At 34.6% G+C, this 23,274-nt stretch overlaps 2 protein-coding genes across 2 annotated transcripts in view; one reads left to right on the top strand and one right to left on the bottom strand.

The window, feature by feature from the left end:
- Window positions 1–214: 214 nt before the first annotated feature.
- Art8 (Arginine methyltransferase 8) lies at window positions 215–22,265 on the top strand. Its single transcript, XM_085944109.1, has 6 exons — window positions 215–385; window positions 11,416–11,652; window positions 12,865–13,058; window positions 14,230–14,441; window positions 16,743–16,968; window positions 20,560–22,265. Exons 1-6 carry the CDS (start codon window positions 257–259, stop codon window positions 20,732–20,734), a joined length of 1,173 nt encoding a protein of 390 aa, XP_085800235.1. The 5' UTR covers window positions 215–256; the 3' UTR covers window positions 20,735–22,265.
- Grip75 (gamma-tubulin complex component 4) overlaps window positions 22,231–23,274 on the bottom strand; it is a 12,062-nt gene continuing 11,018 nt past the window's right edge. Inside the window, exon 11 of the mRNA XM_085944108.1 lies at window positions 22,231–22,543. Coding sequence (XP_085800234.1) covers window positions 22,387–22,543 — 157 coding nt within the window. The 3' untranslated portion in view covers window positions 22,231–22,386. The remainder of the gene's footprint in view (window positions 22,544–23,274) is intronic.

Raw genomic sequence — 23,274 nt, 5'->3', positions numbered from 1 at the left:
ATGGTCAATGTAAAATATAAGGGATTATTTTTTTTTTTTGTTCCGTGAATATCCTCTAAATTATTTCAATACCTATTTTAGACCTAAGGTTTAAAACAATATTTATTGACAAGATGTATTGTGTTGTCATAATTAATTTATTAAGAGGTGCTTTTTTTTAGAAAAAAATTAGACCAAGAACCAAAAATTGTTTAGAGCTGGAAAACACATTTTTGACTCTGGCAAACTTTTTAAATCTGTTAAGTGTCAATATTGCATGGTGCACCGTAATTTGTTTTTTAAACGTTTTATATCTACTTATAACTACTATCAGCAAGATCTTGACTACAAGATGGAAGTCGATAATTTGTACGATGAATATTTTGACAGTTACGAAGATGTCGAGGTAAGCTAATTAATAAATTGATTACCTCTACACCGTGTAATTTTGGAGGTTATATTTACTTCCGTGTATGTTCCGTATTGTACATAATGTGCCCATTTGAATTTTTTAGCAATAAATTATAAATTTAAATATTGGGTCCAATTTTTATGTTATCTAAAGCAACAACATTATTAATTCAATCGTTTATTACCTTAGCTTAGAGTCTGTAAACGGTGGTGTACTAGCTTAAAATACACCTTTATAGCTATTTTTTGTCTCTACTTTGTTACTTTTTATTAAACACTTTTAATTGAGACTAAAATTAACATTGTAATATTAAATTTAGGCTTTAACCTCTTAGGTACATTGTATTTTTCATACTAATAAAATACGCATAACTTTTCTATATTTTTTAAAGTAAAATGTACATTTCGAAACGTACAAATGTATATTATTTTGACAGCCGGACATTTTGTTTACTATTGAGGAAGCGAATATTGTTATTTTGACTTCCGTTTTTTTTTAAACTAAAATTCCATTTATCATGGAAGATGACCGTTTCTCTGGCTTGGCAAGATATGAGCGATATTTTAGATACATGCATCTCATGGACACAATGGACATGATGGAAGGATTTGGCGACAGTTCAATGGGCGAAACTAATGAAGCTCCAATCCCACAAACCAACCCCTATAAAAGACAAAGAGTTACAAGTAGAACTCAAACCCATTCAGATACGGGGAAAGGTTCAGACGAAGAAAATGGTAGCGAAGATAATTTCGAATCAGATAGTGATAGTGATGAAGAATCAGATCTGGAAAGTATTTCTTTCGAGCCGCCAAAGAAGAAGATAGATTTAGAGAATCCGTATCGTGGTCTCAAGGATTCTGGTAATCCTCTAGAAACTATGACGGATGTTGTTTTCTTAGCTTCATATAAATTCAGTAAGAAAACAGTATTCGATGTGATGGAATTGATAAAAACCGGATTAATCAAACATACGAATAGAGGTTCTCCAGTTCCACCTCTTATAGAGTTACTTATAACTCTGAAATATCTAACAACAGGTAAGGAATTATCATTCATTAGTATTTGAAATAAATTAACTAAACATTGTAAATCTTAAAATAATACAGTACACTCTCAGTAATCCGACAACTACTATAATCCGCCGCTATTTTTACTAGTTGAGAGGACAGAATCAAGCTCTATAATTAGCCGGTATTCGATTGTCAAATTCAGTAGTCCGCCGCGTACAAGTATACAACGCAGATGAGACGGGTTTATTTTGGAAACTTCTCCTTCGTAAACGTACGTTCATCGCGAAGAAAGTAATGTACCACGGAGGAAAGTGCCCAAGGACCGCATCACAAATTATGCCGTGCTCCAATGCAACCGGGACATACAAAATGAAGCTTTTGGTCATAGGGAAAGCCAAGAATCCTAAGCCATTCAAGAATATCTGCCTCACTAAACAACTGGTCGTGTCAAGAGATTTACTGTTTAATATTTGGTTTATAAACTTAGTTTATAAATATGTATAACTTAGTAAATACTTTGGTACAGTTCGGTTATGAGGAATACAGTGGAAAACACATTTGGAAAATACCTGATATACTGGATTATTTGTTAGTTTGGCTTAGTTTAGGTTAGGTTTGGTTAGGTTAAACTAACAAATAATCTATTATATCGGCTATTTTCAAAATGTGTATGCCGCTTTATTCCTCATAACCGAACTGTACCAATACTTTATTTTGATTATAAATAAAACCGTAATATGCTAGTACAAATTTCTCAAAAAAACTATTTTTTACGAAATACCTGTTTTAACTTTTACCATATTTTGTATGCATACACTATTATCCGCCACTTTCACTAATTAGACACTTGTTTGGTTTTTGGGGTGGCGGTGGCGGATTACTGAGAGAGTACTGTAGTTACTTATTCCTTCTTCCTCGCGGTTCTTCGTGTATCTCAAGGCAGAGTGGAGGCTGCCCCCAGTAAGCTTCTTTACTTGATCACTCCATCATGCTGACTGTTTCTCTGTGTTTTGCCTTCCCTGGAAACTACCCAAAACCACCAGTCTCTCCAGATTATGATGTCCAAAAAACTGCAGAATGCGTCTCAGACAGCCGTTTCTTTATCTTGAGTCTCTCATATGACATATTCGGTACCGTCAAACCCCCTAACTTCGCCCGGTTTTTTAACAGAAAGTCGTTTTGCCACCAAAATATTCACCAATTTGTTGAAGTCTTATAGACGTTATATAATGCACAATGATTGTGTTTATTTTTATTTATATTGAAGTAACACCCTTTTCATAATAAATAATACAATAAATCAGTATTTTTTATATGGACGAAGTTACGGCGCGATTCCCTAACTTCGCCTAGTGTGTTTTACTAGGTCCAGTACAAAAATGTTGTCTATGGATACTCACGAAATCCATTAAAAAATGTCCTCAAGCAAATGTAGGTCCTATGCCAGAGGCAATTTGACATATTTTAAAGAAATATCTACGTAGGTTAAGTTAGGAATCACTTCAATGACTGTTTCATACAACCTACCAGTTTATGTTAGGGCTGCCAAAACCTAAAGCATTATAGTATCATTTTTATGTATTGATTTAGATAGTACATTTTTAATAAAGGAAATATGAGAAAAAATGTTAACTGGTGATTCAAAGTGATGAATAGTTTTTAGTCTAAAAACCATAAAAATAAAAAAAAAACACATTTATTTCAAGAAAAGCATTTTTTGTGACAACCCTAAAGCCAGGGGAAGTTTACGAACAAGTAGTTCACAAAACATTGCATACTCAAATAATTGATGTTTTAATATAAATATTGGAAATTGCAAGTTACATTTGGCAAGCAGACTATATCACTATATTAATATAGTAAAAATATGAAGAATCTATCTCTACAAGATTCGTAGAAATCAGCCAAAGTTCAGAGGTATTCCGAAAAAATGTCTTCAAACCGGACTCGAAAAAACGTTACTAACACAAACACGGTGAAAATAATGGCGGTTTGAAAATTGTGTATTGACAGGACGAATATTATCTTTAAAATCGCCTTAGTGGCTTAAAGTGGTGGATTAGTAAAAACATAAGTTTCTAGTGTTTAATTGATTTAGGTGAAGTTAGGGACACTTGGCGAAGTTAGGGGGTTTTACGGTATCAACAACTTTGATTGTTTTAGATATATTATGTTTCTATTCATAATAATATGTAACAAATGTATTAAATTTCTAATTACCTAACCTCAACCCTAATTATCGCAATGATTTTTTTCAATAAGGTTCTGTACAAAAAGATGCAATGGACGGTGTCAGCCAATCTACGATATCCAGAATCAACACTAGAGTAACAAAACTCATCGTGGCGTTGCAAAATCAGTTTATAAAGTTTCCCGATAGAGCCGGTATCGACAGAAACAAAATGAGATATTACGAAAGAGGGAAATTTCCTGAAGTCGTTGGATGCATTGGTTCTACGCACGTCGGTGTACGAGTCAAAGGGATCAAGAATTATAATTCTGGCTTTGTCAACGAGAATGGATATCATTCAGTGAGAGTTCAGGTATTATGCAATACTATTTACCAATCTTTTTTCTATCGTATTCTTCGACTAAAAGATAAAAGAATTGGTAAAGAAAATCTTTCATTCCTTTATGCTCGAATTATCATGTGGCTTACATACGTGGGTTGTCCAAGAATTAAAGACCTTTATTATTTTAAAAATCAGGAAAATTTTATTTTTATAAAATAAGCATACAAAATTTTAGGTACATATCCAAACTATTTTTCGACGTAGTCACCGTTGGGGGATGATGGATGCATTTGGTGAGCCGTGGCACTAGGTCCTTGATTCCCTTGTCGTAGAACTCCGGTGTCGCCGTCCTCAAAAATGTACTCATCTCTTCCTCCATGTTCTCGTCGGTCTCGAAACGTTTTCCGGCCAAATGTTGGTTCAGGTGAAGAAAAAAATAGAAATAACTCGGCGCCAGGTCGGGCTTATGAGCAGGATGGCAGAGAACATCCCATTTGAATGAGTCCAAAAGGTTCAAAAAGACCTAAGCGCTTTTCACATGATTTTGTTTGTGAGCTTCCGTCAGCATTTTGGGCACCCAATGAGCACACCTTTGCATATCCCATTTTTGCCCTCAAAATCGTTTGTATGCTAGACTTACTGACGTCTGGGATCAAAATTGCGAGCTCACGGACTGTCAGACAGCGATCTTCACGAACTTTATCATTGATTTTCTTCAACAAAACGTCACCAATTGAGGACCTCTTTCCTCTACCCTCCTCATGAACACTCGTTCTACCACTCGAAAACTCAGTACACCACTTTCAATTTCTGATATTCCGCTAGTTCATCACATTACCATAATTGAACGTGAGATGATGATGGATTTCAACAGGCTGGACTCCCTCCTGGTTGAGAAACTAATTGATTGAACGCACCTCACATGCGGCGGGGTTCGACAGCGGTGCGTCCATCCCAAACGGACGCAAAAGTCATACTGAAGCAGCTGCAGAGCCGGCTCACCACTCGTTTTGGAGTTGGAGATCTACGCTACACGCCAGTGCTGCCATCTTTTCAGAAATAGCATCCGCATTGCCAAAAATGAAATTCTTGGACAACCCTCGTACTTCAATTATCACTTCTCGATGGTATCTGTGGTATTTTATTCTTCCCATAAAATATTCTCACTTCCAATGCTGTTATTGTTTAAAAACTTTTTCGACAGACCATGGACTAATTTTTTAATCAGGACAATTTGGTAATCACGAAATCAATTAAAAAGAGGTGATTAATTCACAATACACTATACAAATCAAGAGTCTGGTATTGGCTTGTATATTTCTACTAATAAAAGACTGATAATATGCATATTAATATCCTGATTCTTCAGGAAAGAGAAATATGCACATATCCAATATAGGAAAAAATATTGTATTTTTTGACAAGATAGTTAAAAAATCTAACATCCCTGAGTGGCATTTGAGATATTATCTTTAGGTGGTCTTATAACTAGGAGTAGCTTAAATTTAATTCCTTTGTATGCCCACACCCACGGTGGCCGAGCGGTTACCGCATCAGTCTATAATGACGTGGATCCCAGGTTCGAATCCCGAGTCTGGAAAGTTTACATGTTGTTTTTCAATATGTATACCAGAGTATGGACCTAATAGATTGAGCAAATGGCTAACATCCATTTCATGGAAAAACAAAAACCACAATACAACCTCCACCCTGTGGAGGCCCATACGATCTATGATTTTTGGATCGGTCATAGCTAATAATATAAATACTCTTAAGATTTAGTTGTAAGTGTTTTATGTTACTCTACAGATTTGATTAGCTTTAATATCTGAATGCTCCGCAAGTGAATCATTTCTAAGAAGGTTACACAGCACCTCAGTGATTGACAGCTTTAGGCAGAAGGGAAAACATGAAAGGGCGGGGATTGGATATTTTCATCACTTGCTGATTACCTGAGAGCCACAGGTACGGTGGCTGTTAGACTCTGTCCTATAGCAGGCCAACATAGGCATGCCGGCTGCAATTCCAAATTTACATTCCTAAAAAATGTCATACATAAAATGTCATAAATACATCTCCGCCTGAAGTTCTTGTTTCTTGGATTCCCCACCCTTCAGTCCTGCAACACTTCATATAAATGGTGATAATTTTGTTTTAGGTAATTGCTGGACCCGATTCAGAGATATTGGACGTTGTCTCACGATGGCCTGGTTCAACACACGAAAACAAAATATTTAGCGTCAGCGAAGTCAATCAAAAGTTTTTAACTGGCGAGATACAAGGAGTAATCCTCGGAAACTATACTTATAATCCTACAACCGTAATAATGACTTGTGTGAAACGATCACAGCATACGGGAGAATTCTATTATAATGAAGCACTGAACAAAACATACATGGCAGGCGAATGTATTTTGGAATGGAAGAGGAGATTTCGATGTTTGCAGACATTCCTGGCATGCAAACCTCACACCCAGCAGAACATCATCATGTGCTGCGCCATTCTTCATAATATCGCCAAGTTAAATAAAGATCCTCTGCCCACTGCGGATGCCCATGCCATCGTCAGCGAGGTCAAGGGCAAGAAAGACTATTCTAAGAAGAGAATTGAAATTCCTGTTGTGGAAAACTCCGCCTACATGGCTAGGGATGAGTTTATTAGGAAACATTTTCCCATGTATTACGGAAATCCTACAGCAATGTCGTATTTATCACTTTGACCTGGATAATCATAATCGATAAATTGTGCGTCAACTGTTTAACAGAACAAGTTTTATTTATGTATCATTAAAAATGAATTTTATGTCACATTATCATACATTAAATGCGGCCATTGTAGTCCAATGTGTAAGCCACTGACATCCATATGGGGATAGTGTGGTCACAATTAAATATATCTCTGTGGTTTTTTCTAGCCTCGGTGTTTCTGTGACTTTCACTATGCTGCACTATGTAAAAGTATAGTTACGCTATATATTAATTAATTCATTTCTGTCGTTGCATTCCATCCACATTTTTAACAAATAAATATGCAACATTAACTAAGCCAGTGGTATTCAAACTGTGCGCTGTAAGCTGATCTAATAACCCCAATCCCAAACTAATTATCCGGACAATCTTAATTCCGTGTACGATCATGGTGATATATTGTCGCCATAAGTGACAAACCAGGGAAGAATAGTCCTTATGCGGGGTAATCTGAATATTACTGATACACGCTGTTACCTCCGAAAGGGGGGGGGGGGTAGGTATTTGCGCTGGACCCCCCCCCTGATGATGAATGTCATGTCAAGTCACGGTGGTATCAATGGCGCCCCACGATGGGCGCCATTGTTACCTCCGAAAAAGGGGGGCGGGGTGAGTATTAGCGCTGGACCCCCCCTGATGATGTAATGTCATCGTCAAGTCATGGTGGGTATCGTCGGTTTTCGAACTCTCGAGGGTGACGTCGGCCGGCGCCGTGCTCGCCGACGTCCCCGCCATTTTAAATTAATTTTTTAAAAAATATTTTTTGTTAAATATTTTGTACGCTGTACTTTTACTGTATTTATATTCCGAACAATAAACGCCCTGTTTTCGCCTGTACTTCCGCGTTGTCAATCAACATAAGCATGTCCCCGAAAGAAGAAGCAGACGATACCCACCATGACTTGACGATGACATTACATCATCAGGGGGGGTCCAGCGCTAATACTCACCCCCCCCCCCCCCTTTTTCGGAGGTAACAACGCCACACATTGACAATACCTGGCAAAAAATCCCCTTTGATTTTTGGAATTGGCCGGTCAGGCTTACTGTGATACACTTAATTTAATTTACACCCAAATTGTCGCATACATTCACATTTTTATATAAATCTAAATGCTTTAAGATTATAGAGGAATACACAATACGAAACTAAAGTCTTTTTACTCAATCCGATATCTTACAATCCATGATTTTTTATCCATTACTAAAGTGATATGTGATCAAAGAGATTAGACTCTGGAGAGTGAACATATCATAATTTTCGTACGAACACGCACGAAGCAATACGAAACAGAAAAAAAAGTCTGTTGGTATTACTGTAAGCTGCTACTTCACAAAAAACATGGCGGATATATTGTTGTATGTTGAGTATTGTATTTTACAAAGATTTCAGATGTTATTCGGCTAAAAAAGTGTTTATTAATGGAAGAATACAAAGGAGTAACAGCATTTCGGAACAATATATGCATATTATTAATTATACATTGATAGTTTTTCCTAAAACATCTGTTACAATAACAATTATGTCAAACGTCAAAATGTTTACTCTCCAATGTCATGTACCAGGGCCATACACGTAATATTATTTTGTACCCAAAATATAAGATTTGTTTTTCAAAGTAAAAAATATTAGTGATAGTTAATGACAATCATTATTTAGATAACCCACAGGCCCACTTCATCTGTAGGCAATTGTCAATAGTCTGACATTTACGTGCTCCGTCTGTAGGCACCGTGCAATGTCTTTGTATGTGATTGATATTATACTAATGTAATGGAGATGTGCTGTTCCTTTTTTATTTACAAATAAATCAAAATGTCTATTTTATCTTTTATTGAGAATGATGTTACCTTTCTGTTCCTTTGATAACCATAAATCATAATTATTTATCAGTTTGCAAATATATTTCTAACTGCTAAATTAATTTGATATTTATAGAATCATACATACCGCTCTACCTACATGAAAGCAATAAGTCAAAAATACTAGTTTCGAATTGAACTTCAATGTTTGTGTCATACAAATTTATTTCAAATTTTTTTTTTTTAAACATATTGTGGACATTACAAATTATAAGTTTAAGACGTTCACAACATGACATTTAGAAACAAAGATATATAAATATAACAGTATTACATAAAAAAGAGATATATCAGTAGATAAATTAGATAGGTACAAGGAAGTACACCGGATGAGTTAAGCAGACCCTATTTTAAGAATTTATAAAACAACATCCACCTAAACTCATTCTCACGTAGGTGGAATATATCAACACCCGAAGCAATTTCGTTGAACATAGCTATTGCCCTCCCAATTGGCATTACCAGTGGCAGGTTGGTTCTGCACCTTGGGAGAATAAACAAATGAAATGTTTAACAATGTATTTTGTTTTTTCTGCAGCTTATAATTAGATGATAATGGTAGAATTTTTTGCATACCATTGTTAACAGTCTTATCTATAACCAAATCTTAGTTATCTCACTGTTACTTTGAAGTTGAAGGACAATTTTAATAAATGAACAGCGGCATTTTTTCTTTTCAATGGGGTATTACAATTTTTTTTAAAATCTCTGATTCATTATGTAGGTATAGCTTTCAGCAATCGATTGGCATAGTTACTTATCTAAAAATGACTTGTTTCACTTCATCTCACTAGCTTTCAGGTAGCGATAGATCACAAATGTCTCATGCGAAACTGATACCAACAAAATAAAAACATTTTCTTCTGAAAATTAAATATTCCGTGAGAACATTATACTAAAATTGATAATTTTCAACAGTTGAAGGGGGAAGTTCAGAAATGTAATTTATAATTTAGACGGGGGATATAAGATTTTGTGACGAAAGTAGTGGTGTTTCTAAAAATACCGAAAATCCTGAGATGTCATTTTTGGACAACCGTTATTCACAGCTAATTTTTTTGAATCTGATCTATACGTGAATCTAGCTACGTTCTATTACGTTTACCTTCCACCAAGGATTAACATTAAACATAATATTATTTTTGCTAACGTTATTGGCATTAACGGCCCACATGCTCGTCGTAGGTCAAAATTGAGTTTTTATTGTATTTTCAAACCATGATCCTGGTCACTCCTTAAACGTTGTAGATAATCTATTTATATAATTTTGAAGCCTTATTATCCTTTATATTTATTTTAAACATTTGATGACTGCATAAAGTATTTTTGTTACATAAAATAGTATTCTTTTAAACCTCTCGCTCTAATGTTTTATAATATAGTCATATTTCAGTACATGCATGTGCAGTGGTGTTAAGATTTTTTATGTTTATTAATTTTTAATCGCATTTATAAAACCATTAGTATAATTTATGACGAGATAATTTTAGTAAAATATTCACGATAAAAAATTATGTTGATAATCTCTGTGATCCCAAATTTGACAAGATTAGGCATTTATTAAAAAAATCGGCAAGATTTAACACATTTGAAGATGATTCTTAAGATACTTATTATAAGCTATGTCTTTAACCATTCAAGTGTGATAAACATCTTATGAATAATGATTGCTTTATAATAATTATTGACCTAAGAATAAGGTAGTGTTTTTTTGAAATACGCCATTTCTTTTGTCAATCCCCAGTGGTTAAGCTACGACATACGGCCGTAGCCATAAATTGACAAACTATAATTGAAGTAGGGACTAAAATGATATTGACGCGCGTGTTTGAACATGTACCGTTTAAAAAAAAAAAAAATTCGGTTAGGTACATGTTCAAACACGCACGTTAACATAATTTTACTCCCTACTTTAATTATATTTTTTCAATTTATGGCTACGGCCGTATGTTGTAGCTTAACCACTGGGGAATGCCAAAAGAAATGGCGTATTTCAAAAAAACTACCTTATTCTTAGGTCAATAATTATTATAAAGCAATCATTATTCGTAGGATGTTTATCCCACTTGAATGGTCAAAGACATAGCTTATAATGACTATCTTTAGAATTATCTTCAAATGTGTTAATCTTGCCGATTTTTTGAATAATAAAATGCCTAATTCTTGTCAAATTTGGGATCACAGAGATTATCAATATAATTTTTTATCGTGAATATTTTACTAAAATTATCTCGTCATAAATTATACTAATGGTTTTATAAATGCTTTTAAAAATTAATAAATGTAAAAAATCTTAACACCACTGCACATTCATGTACCGAAATATGACTATATTCTAAAACATTAGAGCGAGAGGTTTAAAAGAATACTATTTTATGTAACAAAAATACTTTATGCAGTCATCAAATGTTTAAAATAAATATAAAGGATAATAAGGCTTCAAAATTATATAAATACATTATCTACAACGTTTATGGAGTGTCCAGGATCATGGTTTGAAAATACAATAAAAACTCAATTTTGACCTACGACGAGCATGCCCCCCCTTAAATACAAAAGATTTTTTCAAGTATTACAGTACATCTTGGAGGTAAAAATTTCTTTACAAGAAATCAAACTATTAAATACAATATTTTGTGTATCACTAGTGTATTTAAAAAAATATGCATGGAATGTTGTAAGGGTTACCAGCAAGGCAGGCTGTCTGCATCACCTGAGGGTAAGAGAAGTTCTGAATGAGTGGCTGGACTGCATCACAGGAGATTAAAGGATGTTCGGCGGCCAAAGCAATGGGATTAGATTGTCCAGAATGAAAAAGTTTTTGGAGGCCACGATCCATTATGAGTTATAGTGCCAATAATTAAAATGATGGTTTTATTTACTTATAGGTCCACCGATTGATGTTAAAGGACACAGAGCGTATGGAAGCCTATAAAATGGCAATCATGAATAACAAAAGCTATATTGAAGGCAAAACAATAATGGATGTTGGGGCGGGCTCTGGGATTCTGTCGATATTCTGCGCAATGGCAGGAGCTAAGAAAGTCTACGCGGTCGAGGCGAGCAACATTGCCAAACTTGCCAGTAATGTCGTCAAAGAAAATAAACTGGATCACATTATTGAGGTAATAAATAAAAATCTTTCTTTTCTGTGGTCTTATAGTATCTAATAGTCTTGGTTGACTGGTTAGACAGGTTGCAGCAACTTGTTGGTGAGAATACTTAGAGGCCAGTTGTTTATCTCAAGATTCAAAGCGTGGAGTGTCTAATCTCTGGATATTGGAGAATGTACCTGGAAGTCGATGGCACATTATAGATTTTGGTAACCCCCTCCCGCCGGTGTAAAAAATCAATAACATATACAGTCGAACTTGATTATTACGAGGAAGATGGGACCAACTGAATTTACTCATTATAAGCATTACTCGTTATATAACATTTTTCGCGCCACATTCTATTTAAGCATAGAACATAAAAAATCTGAAAACCATCGTAAAAATCCCCGAAACACGCATGGCATTCATGAATATAAAAGAAGTTGTTTATTGTAATGAAGTGCTGAGCCGCCGGCACTGGTAGCTACCTACTGACTTTACAAAGCTTAGATTTTTTAAATGCAATTTCAACCATATGCGTGGATACTTCTTCAATGTTGACGGCAAAAACACCAATTAGGTACTTAGACACTTAACTAGTGTCATAAACATAATCCGATCCCGGCGGCATCGGTCTAATTAACCGCCCGGTTGGATTTTATTGCTTAGGGTCGAAAATGTTGTTTTTAAGCAATCGACACATTAACAGTTTTGCTCGGTATACCCGAGAAGTAGCTCGTTGTAAAAGTGAATAAATGTATCGAAAAAATCATAAACTAAAATGTCAATGAATGTTTCCTCATTACATCTGACATCTCGCTATTTCCGTGATGGTAATAATCAAGTCCAACTGTGTTATGGATATTTTTTCGAAATAGACCCCTCCCATATCATTTTTCTGTGTGTGCGCTTGATGCATACTTATCATATTTCAGAGAGCCAGTCTTTCTTATTTATTTCTTTCAGAACAGATATTGTCTTCTTTGCTTTCCGTCGAATACTTAGCATGCGTCTTCAACCTACATCTCAAAGACACCAATTTCAATTGTTCTCAACCATCTACATATTATTTTATGGTCCAAGTCTAAACATCTGCTTTCTTGAAATAAAATGTCTTATTTACTTGACAGGACCATGTCTCTCTTCTTAAAATTAATTAACACCAAAATCGAGGGGGATCCCAGGATTTCAAACCATAGTATCTGCTGTGTATATTATGTATTTTCTATATTTTCCCTACAGGTAATACATAACAAGGTAGAAGATGTGACTCTTCCCAATGATGAAAAGGTGGACATGATAATATCAGAATGGATGGGATTTTATTTACTGCACGAGGGAATGTTGGATTCAGTCTTCCACGCCAGAGATAAATTTTTGAAACCAGACGGAAGTATGTTTCCTGAGAGTGCCACAATTTATGTTGCGCCCTGCAGGTTTGTTCGCTAACTACATTTTGAGCTAACCTATAAAAAAAATTAGATGTCATAAGAATTCTTACGAGTATCAATGAATTTTAATTGGTTTTCTGCTATTCCAGTTGAGTCATTTTTTGCGATCCGGGTTTCATCTTTCGGTATTTTCGGGCACTATGTGCACTCCCTAATGCAAAACGCGCACTCATACAGAATACAGTTAATTCTCGTTTATATAGTAAATTAATAGAATGAAAGCACAATAAAATATTAATAAATATAAAATCTAATGTTTGGAAATACCATGGTACATTTATTAGATACCCACTATTAGTATACAGTTGAATTTGGTTATTACGAGGAAGATGGGACCGACTGAATTTGCTCGTTATATCCGAGAATAGGTATTTTTACATGAGCGGTCACGTAACACAAAAAGTTGCAATTCAAACAAAAATACACAATTAGAATTTTTCCCCGAAACAAGCATGGCATTCATAAACTACAAAAGAAGTTGTTTATTGTAATGAACGCTGGTAGGTACCTACTGACTTCAGTTTGAATTTTTTACATGAAATTTCAACCATATGAGGAGGGATACTTTTTCAATATTGTCGGCGAAAACACCAATTAGGTACTTGGACACTTAACTAGTGTCATAAACGTAATCCGGTCCCGGCGGCAGCGGTCTACGGTTGGATTTTATTGCTTAGGGTCGAAATGTTTTTAAACGATCGACACATTAACACTTTTAATAAAGTTTTTGACAATATTCTTGCTCAATATATCCGATAAGTAGCTCGTTATAAAAGTGAATAAATGTATGGAGAAAATCATAAACTAAAATGTCAACGAATGTTTCCTCATTACATCCGAGATCTCGCTATGTCCGTGATCGTAATAACCGAGTTCGACTGTATTTAGCAAGCTTATTATAATGCAATTACTCATAAACAATGGAACTGGTGTTAAGGTGGAAATATTGGAATCTTAATAAAATTAGGTAATGAGACATTCCAGTGACGTCCCGTGGGGGTAGACAGGTTATGTGTTGCATAGAGGCGGCGAATGAAGGAACGAATATGAATATTACAATTTTTCTGAAAGCAGACAATGCGGTTGCTTCATTTTAATAATTGAAGTATAAGAAATCCTGACAATGAAAATAACACAAGATTTATTTTTCCTACAGTGTACCTTCAATGTTTGAAGATTGGGATACCGTTCACGGTGTGAATATGAATGTTTTCGCAACGTACTTACGTAAAAACAAAAATAATAAACCTGAAGTCATGGAAGTCGAAGAGAATCATTTAATGGGAGAAGCAACTGCACTGGCCTGGATCAACATCAAGGAAGACAGAATTTGCGATCTAAATGATTACTCAATGAATACAATAATAGGTATATTGCATAATATCATTAATTTAACTAGTGTTTACGTTGTAAAAATTCATTATAATAGTTTTGAAACATGGGTTTTTTTTGTTAATTTTTACAATACTCGAGTTATGTATGTCTTGTTTATACGAATCAATCTTCGAATCAGTCTTCAATAATTGATATCTGAATCTCTAACATCATATCGTGGAATTAACGAAACAATTTTGTTTCCAAACCACTTCAATACAAGTTGATTGATTTGAGTTTCTATTTAAAAGGAAACATGAGTATAACGAAAAATTTCAGCACTATTTTTAATGACCAACATCTTATGAATAAAACAAAATAATATAGTTTTTTATTTATCCAATCTTCAGAGGTTTTTTTATAAGCCATGTCAAACAAAATAAAAATAGTTTGTGTCAAAATGTCTTAGAAATAAAACCGGACGAAATAAAAACTGTCTGTTTTTAATATGTACTATAATTATTATAAAAATATTTACTTAACTATTTATTTTTAATTTACTCTGAAATTTGATCGATAATACATAAATTATTACAAAAACATGGCGTAAAACTCTATGCTTGCACTATTAAAAGATACATTCAAAGTATGAAAATAATAGAAAAAAACAGCAATAAAATTAATTTTAGTACGTACGAGGGTGGGTCAATAATTCCTTAGAAAAAAGCATTAAAACAGTTTTTATTTTTGTATTTTTTTTTTATTTCTCAACATAATCTCCTTGGAGCTCAATACACTTGGTTAGATGTTTCTCAATTTTTTTTAAACCGTCAGAAAAATAAGTTTTCGGAAGGTCCTCAAAATAAGCATTTGTCCGATCGATGACTTCTTCATTTGAAAAAAAACGTTGTCCACTTAGCCATTTTTTTAAGTTTGGGAAAAGGAAAAAGTCACTGGGGGCTAAATCTGGCGAATACGGTGGGTGGTCGACCAATTCGAACTTCAATTCTTCAATTTTAGCCATTGATCGTAAACATGTGTGAACACGGGCATTGTCCTGATGAAAGAGGATTTTTTTCCTGTTTAAATGAGGCCGTTTTTCTTCAATTTCGTTTTTTAGCTGGTCCAATAAAGATGCATAATAATCCCCTGTTATTGTTTTTCCTTTTTCCAAATAGTCAACGAAAATAATTCCACGTGCATCCCAAAATACAGTAGCCATAACCTTACCAGCTGATTTTACGGTTTTCGCCTTCTTTGGACATGGTTCGCCTTTCGCAATCCACTGCTTTGACTGTTCTTTCGTCTCGGGAGTATAGTGGTGTATCCATGTTTCATCTACAGTCACAAAACGACGAAAAAATTCATCCGGATTGCGTTGCATGAGCGACAACAGGGCTTTAGAGGCCACCACCCTATTGCGTTTATTGTCGACTGTGAGCAAACGCGGCACCCATCTTGCAGAAACTTTTTTCATGCCCAATTTGTCATGTAAAATAGAAATGACGCTACCTTTTGAGATCCCTGTAACCTCAATTATCTCACTCAACTTTAATCTTCGGTCACTTAACACCATATCGTGGATTTTATTGATCATTTCTGGTATAGTCACCTCTACAGGACGTCCTGATTGTGGTTCATCCTTTGTTGATGTACGACCACGTTTAAATTCATTTAACCAGTTATAAATAGTTGCAAGTGAAGGAGCAGATATGCCGTGAACTAAATCCAACTCATTTTTTATTTCCTTTGCTGTTAACCCTTTTATATTAAAATGTTTAATAACAGCTCTAAACTCAATTTTCTCCATTTTTGTAAACAAGCAAATTTTTTTTTTAAATGTACGAAAATAAAAAACAACAACCCGACCAATCTGATTGAAACTTCGCAGCATACTGAATCGGTAGTGCCGCTGCATGAAAACAAACCGCTTACAGTACTAGTCGCGCCACCTGTCGGCTTTTCTAAGGACTTATTGACCCACCCTCGTACCTAAAAATTAAGATCAAAGAAACCATATTATTGTAGCGTGCATTTGACAGCCCTACATTTTGATTTCTGCATTGGATTATAGATTCATTGCATGATTAATTTATAGCCTTAAATGATTCTGCATGAAGATATTATTAGTATTTTACATACATAATTTGTGAACACCTCAAAGAAGTATAGTATAACCACTAGAAAAAATCTTTAAAAAAAAAATACTATACCCAGCAGGTTCGAACACGCGCCTACGATTCGCACCCATGTGCTCTCGACCACTAAACTATAAGTGTCTTATCTAATTGCGAAAAAGTTGACTACACGCCATAAGATATTGCACACAATTAACTCTATTACCTCATTTTCAAGGTGCCTCAAGAAGCGGCCGATATCAAGGAATTTCTTTGTGGTTCGATTGCCAATTTCCTTCACTGGGCGAAGTTTCTGAATCTGTAATTCTATCCACCGCCCCATCATGTCCTCAGACGCATTGGAAACAAACTGTGATCGTGTTGCCGGAAGAGCAGGTCCTCGAAGAAGGCGAACCTATAGCCTGGAATCTCGTCATGAAAAGATCTGAAGATAGTAGTCGGAGGTAAACCCAATACCTGTTTTACATTTACTAAGTCACGGCAATTATCCTTATGTAAAGTTACTTTGGACTTGATAATGTTTATTTTATGAACAAAACATAGTTATGTAAATTATGTGTAGTTGGAACTGATTTATCACCAATCTACTGCACGGTAAAAGCCATCCATCCCCGGTGGTCCTTAGTTCTTTGCTGTTAAACTCAATAGCGGCCTTAAGCCTGACAACGGGGTAGGTCAATTTTGAATATATTATTTTAATTTGCCTTTTCGTTGTATACTTAAAAGACGTATTGCAAATTAGCTTTTTATACATTATAGAAGAAGTACTAAAAAATTTTATATGTAGGTTACTTACCCTTAAAAAAATTTCCATTTTTCACGTTGTCAACTCATCGTTAACCGAAATTGCACCCAACACGTTATAATTTTTTGTAAATTAGGTCAAAAAATAAACTTTGTGTGTCTATTTATACACCTAATAACTGTTGTACTTAACCCTTTCCCGGCGACCGTATTCCAGTAGGATACAGCTAGTACGTAACACATGGGCGACCGTATAGCAGTCAGATACGCAAACCTTGACCTGTGGATAACGCAAGAAATATTTTTCATGCGGCATTGAGAATTTTATTAAAAAATAGCCCGATCCATCCGCCTACTTCCACCTATATAACTTTGTCAAAAATATGTTGTTTTAATTTCATAAACATCGATCTTTCGAACCCTCTCGATCTATTGAGATTCGCCGGTACGATTGCATCAGTTCAAATCTACGCGGTATTTTTTAGCGCCTGCGCACTAGGTATACAAAATATTTTCATTCGAGTTTGAGTGTGCGCCGAGTGATTTATCGTGTCAAGTTGAATATTCACCGCGATCTTTACAACACCATGTTTGCGGGAATAAAATAAAACCAAAAAACCGAACCTGTGTCGTCAAAATATTTATAAATATGTACTTGAACTTGTGTTCTGGATTATGTCATTTATTTTTATTACTCATGGTCATGTCGTCATGTGTCACCCCAATTGTTTGAAAGTCATAAATCGAGCTCATTATTGAAAGTCGTAAATATGTCGTAAAGATACGTCCACACGGAATGAAAAAATATAATATATTATTATATTTTAGTTAGGACGATTGCGAGTTTTACCAATAAATTACGAACTACTATGAAGGAATATATAAAACGTATAAATAAACGTAAGTATAAAAAAAAACACACGGGTATACAACATAATATAAAATGTAAATCATGGAATATTGACTTTTCAACTATATTACATATTATCTTTGTATGCAATTTAATGTTTATGAAATTTTAAAACCTCACGCAATAAATGTTTTTATAGCACTTTTACAAGCACGCAGCAGATTTTACAAAATAAATATTGTTTTTTTTATAAAACATAAAACGACAATCACTAACATAACACAATGCTCAATAAAACTGAAAAGTTTAATCTAGTAAAAATCCAAATTACACTAAAAAAAGAACATAAGAAATTATTACAATATTTCAACCACTGTGGACTCAACTTTACGCGACCCATAAAACTTGTAATAATATGCGACACAATAAAAGCTATTATTTTCAATATTTTTAATGGCATTTTTAAGTGTTTCTAACATGACTAAAATAAAATTAGTGTCAGTGATTTATTTCTTTTCATAGGCGCACAATCTCAATGACGCGTTTTTACGTCACAAACATGGCTGCGTATTTTTTCGGTACAAGGGACTATGGACGATTTTATTCAAGCATTCACAGCTAAATTCAACAATCGATTCTATTTTTTAGTGTGGCACTTCGAACCTTATGTATCTAGGCATGATAACAGTAATACCAGCTATTTTTAATTGCCGTATTTATCATAATATAGCGAAGCATAGCATTTAGAAAAATGGTACCGCAGAGAGAGCCCCTTTCATATTGAAACTGACGCGGCGGCCGGGTTAATACTATTTAAGAACATAAGATTAAAACAATCAAACACATTTAATAAAAACTCCGTTATAATACCTAGTGTTATGGAATGGCGGGATCATTTATATATAAACACTTTTTATATTTCCACTGATCTTATTAGAAGGTAACTTTATGATTAATATAGCAGATTACATTTTAATCGGTAACTTGTATACAATGGTTTAATACAGAAAATGCAGTCGATGGGTTTTACTCAAAGGTTGGATTTAAACTGAACTACAATTAATAACATATGAAACTTTCAGACAACAATGGTCAGTTTGAAATAATAAGCGACAACAAATAATAATAAAAAGGTTTGCCGCACAAATGAGACCTTGAAATCACAGAACAAAACTCTTGAAACATTTAAGGAAAAATTTACATCATTCTGTTTCATTTTACATATTGAAAATAGTATAGCTGTCTCGTTTTCGGCAATGACCAAAATTTAGTGTATGCAAGCGATAAAACAATATGAAAAAAAGGCGTGTTTTGTGCTTTCTTTCCGTCTCACATATGGGAAATGAGAGAGAAAGAAATATTATTAAGAAATATGAATCTTGGCGTTCATGAAATTGACCGAGAAACGCTTGTGAGAGTTGAGATACGTGTGTGTGTGTATGGTGGTTAAATACACGTACATACAAATTAGCGTGCGTCACGTTACAATCGCTCGCCAAAACGGAAAAAGGCGTAGGATAATAATATATAGGAGATAATTGACATTGTATAATGTATATAGATTGTAAGATATTTATTTTTGGGAGGTCATTGACTATTTGACCCCAGGAGCCAGCCGCCCATGGTTAAACTTAATCAATCTGTTAATATACTACACTCTATGGTGGCTCTCGTGGTGGAGTGCGTAAGGCTCCGGCCTTCCATCCGGGAGCTCTCGGTTCGATCCCAGTGAGGACACAATATATATATGTGATTTTCTCAAAGCCTGGGTGTTTGTTACTAACAAACTACCTTGTACGAAAAAGCAAGGACATGGTTATTAATAATTAAAAGAAAAATACACTACACTCGGTTATAGGGTGTTCCTATGGCCACTTGGTGCATACAGGTTACAAACACTGCATAACTGAGTTTGTCCACCAATTATCCACTCACCGAATAACATATTCAGCCCTGTGCACTTTTCAGTAGTATCTAGGGATGTCGAAAAAGTATTGATCATTTTTTTCTCGATGTAATATCATTTATCAATACTTATTTGGATACTATACAAACGCATCTATTCTATACACAAGGCTGCTATCGGTGGCTATCGAGGGTAGTTTGTCATATTTATGTATTGAGCGGTTAATTGTTACAATAAGTTAACCGTCTGAACTGTCAAAAAGTGCTATGTTATAACAACACCTTTCTTGGCTGTTAACTTTTAGAGCGAGATAGACGACTAACTTATTGCAACAATTATAATACTTAATACATACACATGATAAACTACCCTCGATAGCAGCCTTGTGTATAAAATGGATGCACATGTATTGATACTTTTTCTTTCGATATAACATGTCATATTGTATACTTCCATATCTGTTGCTTTTTTGTGAAGTACCTAGCTACTGTATCTACATATTATTATTTCAAAAAGATGTGGTCTTTCTTTCAGATATGATTTGCAACTGACGCTATTAGACCCGTTGGTTGAGACTCATCCCACCCCCTGCTCATGCTACATGACCAAATGTATTGTAATCCGGAAATTCATGGACGAACAGGAAGGCGAACATGTTGGAATGAGTCAAGATGATTTTCAAGAAGAATTGGATGACTCTTTAGATTGATAATAAATAAAATATATTACTTTTTATAAATCGTCTCTGTTCTGGCAGAACACACTAACTGGAGAATACTAGTTTTGAGTAATTTAACTTTGAAGTTGTTAAAATGTTTGAAATGGTCTATCATGTGAGTTTATTAAGTAATCGTAAAAAGGATGACTTTAAAATAAAGACTGTTTATTTATTAAGAAGGTTTCCAGATGGTAAAGTTTGAAATAAGGAACGTTTTGGTATAACTAACTCAATATGTAATTTTTTCGAATTAGTGTCTTCTGCCAGAACAGTGACGAAATAATGTATTTTTTTTCACCCGTAAAATAATAGATTTATTTCATTTCATTGGCCGATATTCTGAGTTTCTTATCCTAGGGTGAGATCTGGCCGCCTTGAGTAGTAGACTTCCAGCCTGACGGTTTTCTGCTATCAAACAGAAATCCTACAGGGCTATTCCAACTAGTTAACATCTTAATGTTATTTTTCTTGATCTGAAATAACTCTGATAAAATTGCAAGTTAACACCTATCAAGCATGCGTATGCCATTTACATTTTTTTATTATGTCACCTTGACATGGTTAACCTAAAAAAGACATCGAACTGGAATTATGTATATGCGGTAGGTAGTCATAATATACATTGTATATTCTACATTGTACAATTTGTAATTCGTTGAAAATATAAATACATAGGTACAGTACTCTCTCAATAATCCGCCGCTCGATTATCCTACAACTACTATTATAATCCGCCGTTATTTTTACTACTTAAAAGCACAAAATCAAGCTCTATAATTCGCAGGTATTCATATGTAAAATTCAGTGGTCCGTCGCGTTTCTATGACAGCTGGAATTTTGATGGATGCAATAAGCAGAGAAGGAGACATTTCCCAAACCTCAAAGGAAATTAGCATAAAAAGTGTCGTAGGGATTTAACGTAGCTGAGGCATACCGGGGGACGAGCAATAATTTTATCGTGGAAAAAACTGTTGCCCACCATGAATCGAGATGATGAAAACTGAGAACCGGAAGACTCAGAATTGATTCAGGTTAACTGAAAAGTCAGAGCTGACGCGAAATGTTTTAGTAGAATGGATAGCAGAAAGTTCTGAAGACGAGCTCATAAATATATCAAAAGGTTTGGATTCCTAGAATTAAGACAATAATTGTCAGCCGACTGCAGCTCATGCAGTCAAATCAGAAGATGCACTAGCTGGGATTGACGTTACCATTAAATGGAAAGAGGAAAATAATGCAACCGTCAACACACTCATTATGTTGTATAAATGATATCTTCCAACAATGTTCAAGAAAAAAACAAACACTGAACAATTGGACAATTTTACGAAATACCTGTTTTAATTTTTACCATATTTTGTATGTATGCACTGCACTACACTCCGCCGCTTTCACTAATTGGACACTTGTCTGGTTTTTGGGGTGGCGGATTACTGGGAGAGTACTGTACTTATATAAAAAAATGGAATGAAACAAAAGAAAATCTTGGTATTATTGGCGTGTATTTTAGATAAGTTATTACAAAACTAGATAAAAAAAATATATTTAATACATGTTAAAATTCATATCGGTGGTTCATCTGTTAATTTTTTCAGTATTCAATACTGAATAACGTAATGTATAGCCAATCCATAAATTATTAACTACAGGATGCAGGTTACAGATTGTGTGAGATGTGCAGTTCTACTGAACCATCTGTTAAAATCCAATCTCATTAGAAATCGCGCTAAGTGCGTGCCGCAAGGCTGAGTCCTCAACGCTGTTAACATTTGCAGTAACTTTCCAACCAAAATTTCAAACCTAGAAAAACACAAATGAAAAATTAAATAACAGGTCATTCAATCAAGGAAAGACTTGCAGCTCACATGAATGGATGGCTGAGAGTCCTCAAACATATGAGTAACGTGAATACAGGTAACCCTTGTTCATCACGACCCGAGTGCAAATTTTTTATATTGTTACTGATTTAAAAAAAAAATTGTCACGCACTTATTTAGACGTGTGCCACATGCTATGTTGATTCTTTTTTGCCACTCCGGAACAATATGAATATTATTTATTCAGTTTATTGCAAAGTTATAATTACCAAACCGTATTCCCTGCACTCAACAAGGAGTTACCTACATACATATCATTAGAGCTACTAACTGACCTAAGTGTCCTTACGAATAATTCCTAATAACCATGTTATTTACGATAGTTGTTTCAAATTTTGTCGTAAAATGTCAACGATCTTTGTAAAACAGATTAAAGTAACAACATTACTAATTATTGATTGATTGATGGATGACAGGCGTCAGGAGTAATTCAAATTGTAGTTTCGATATCGTTGCGCTTGCTTAACTGGATAAGAACACATCTGACAAGTTAAAGGTGTGTGTCCCAATCCCACTACTGTACGAAAACATCTTGGCTACGTGTTAAAACTGTGAACTAACATGCTCCGCCCATTTTTAACCGCATTTCCATTATAAGCTCCTATTTAGTAAACAAGAGTGCCTGGAAGCGTAGCCAAGAAGATGTTTTCGTAC

The sequence above is a fragment of the Rhyacophila brunnea genome, unplaced genomic scaffold (assembly GCF_057557595.1).
Source record: "Rhyacophila brunnea isolate RB1 unplaced genomic scaffold, BYU_Rbru_1.0 scaffold_16, whole genome shotgun sequence".
Classification (NCBI taxonomy): Eukaryota; Metazoa; Arthropoda; class Insecta; order Trichoptera; family Rhyacophilidae; genus Rhyacophila; species Rhyacophila brunnea.
This window is presented reverse-complemented; position numbering and strand designations above follow the sequence as displayed.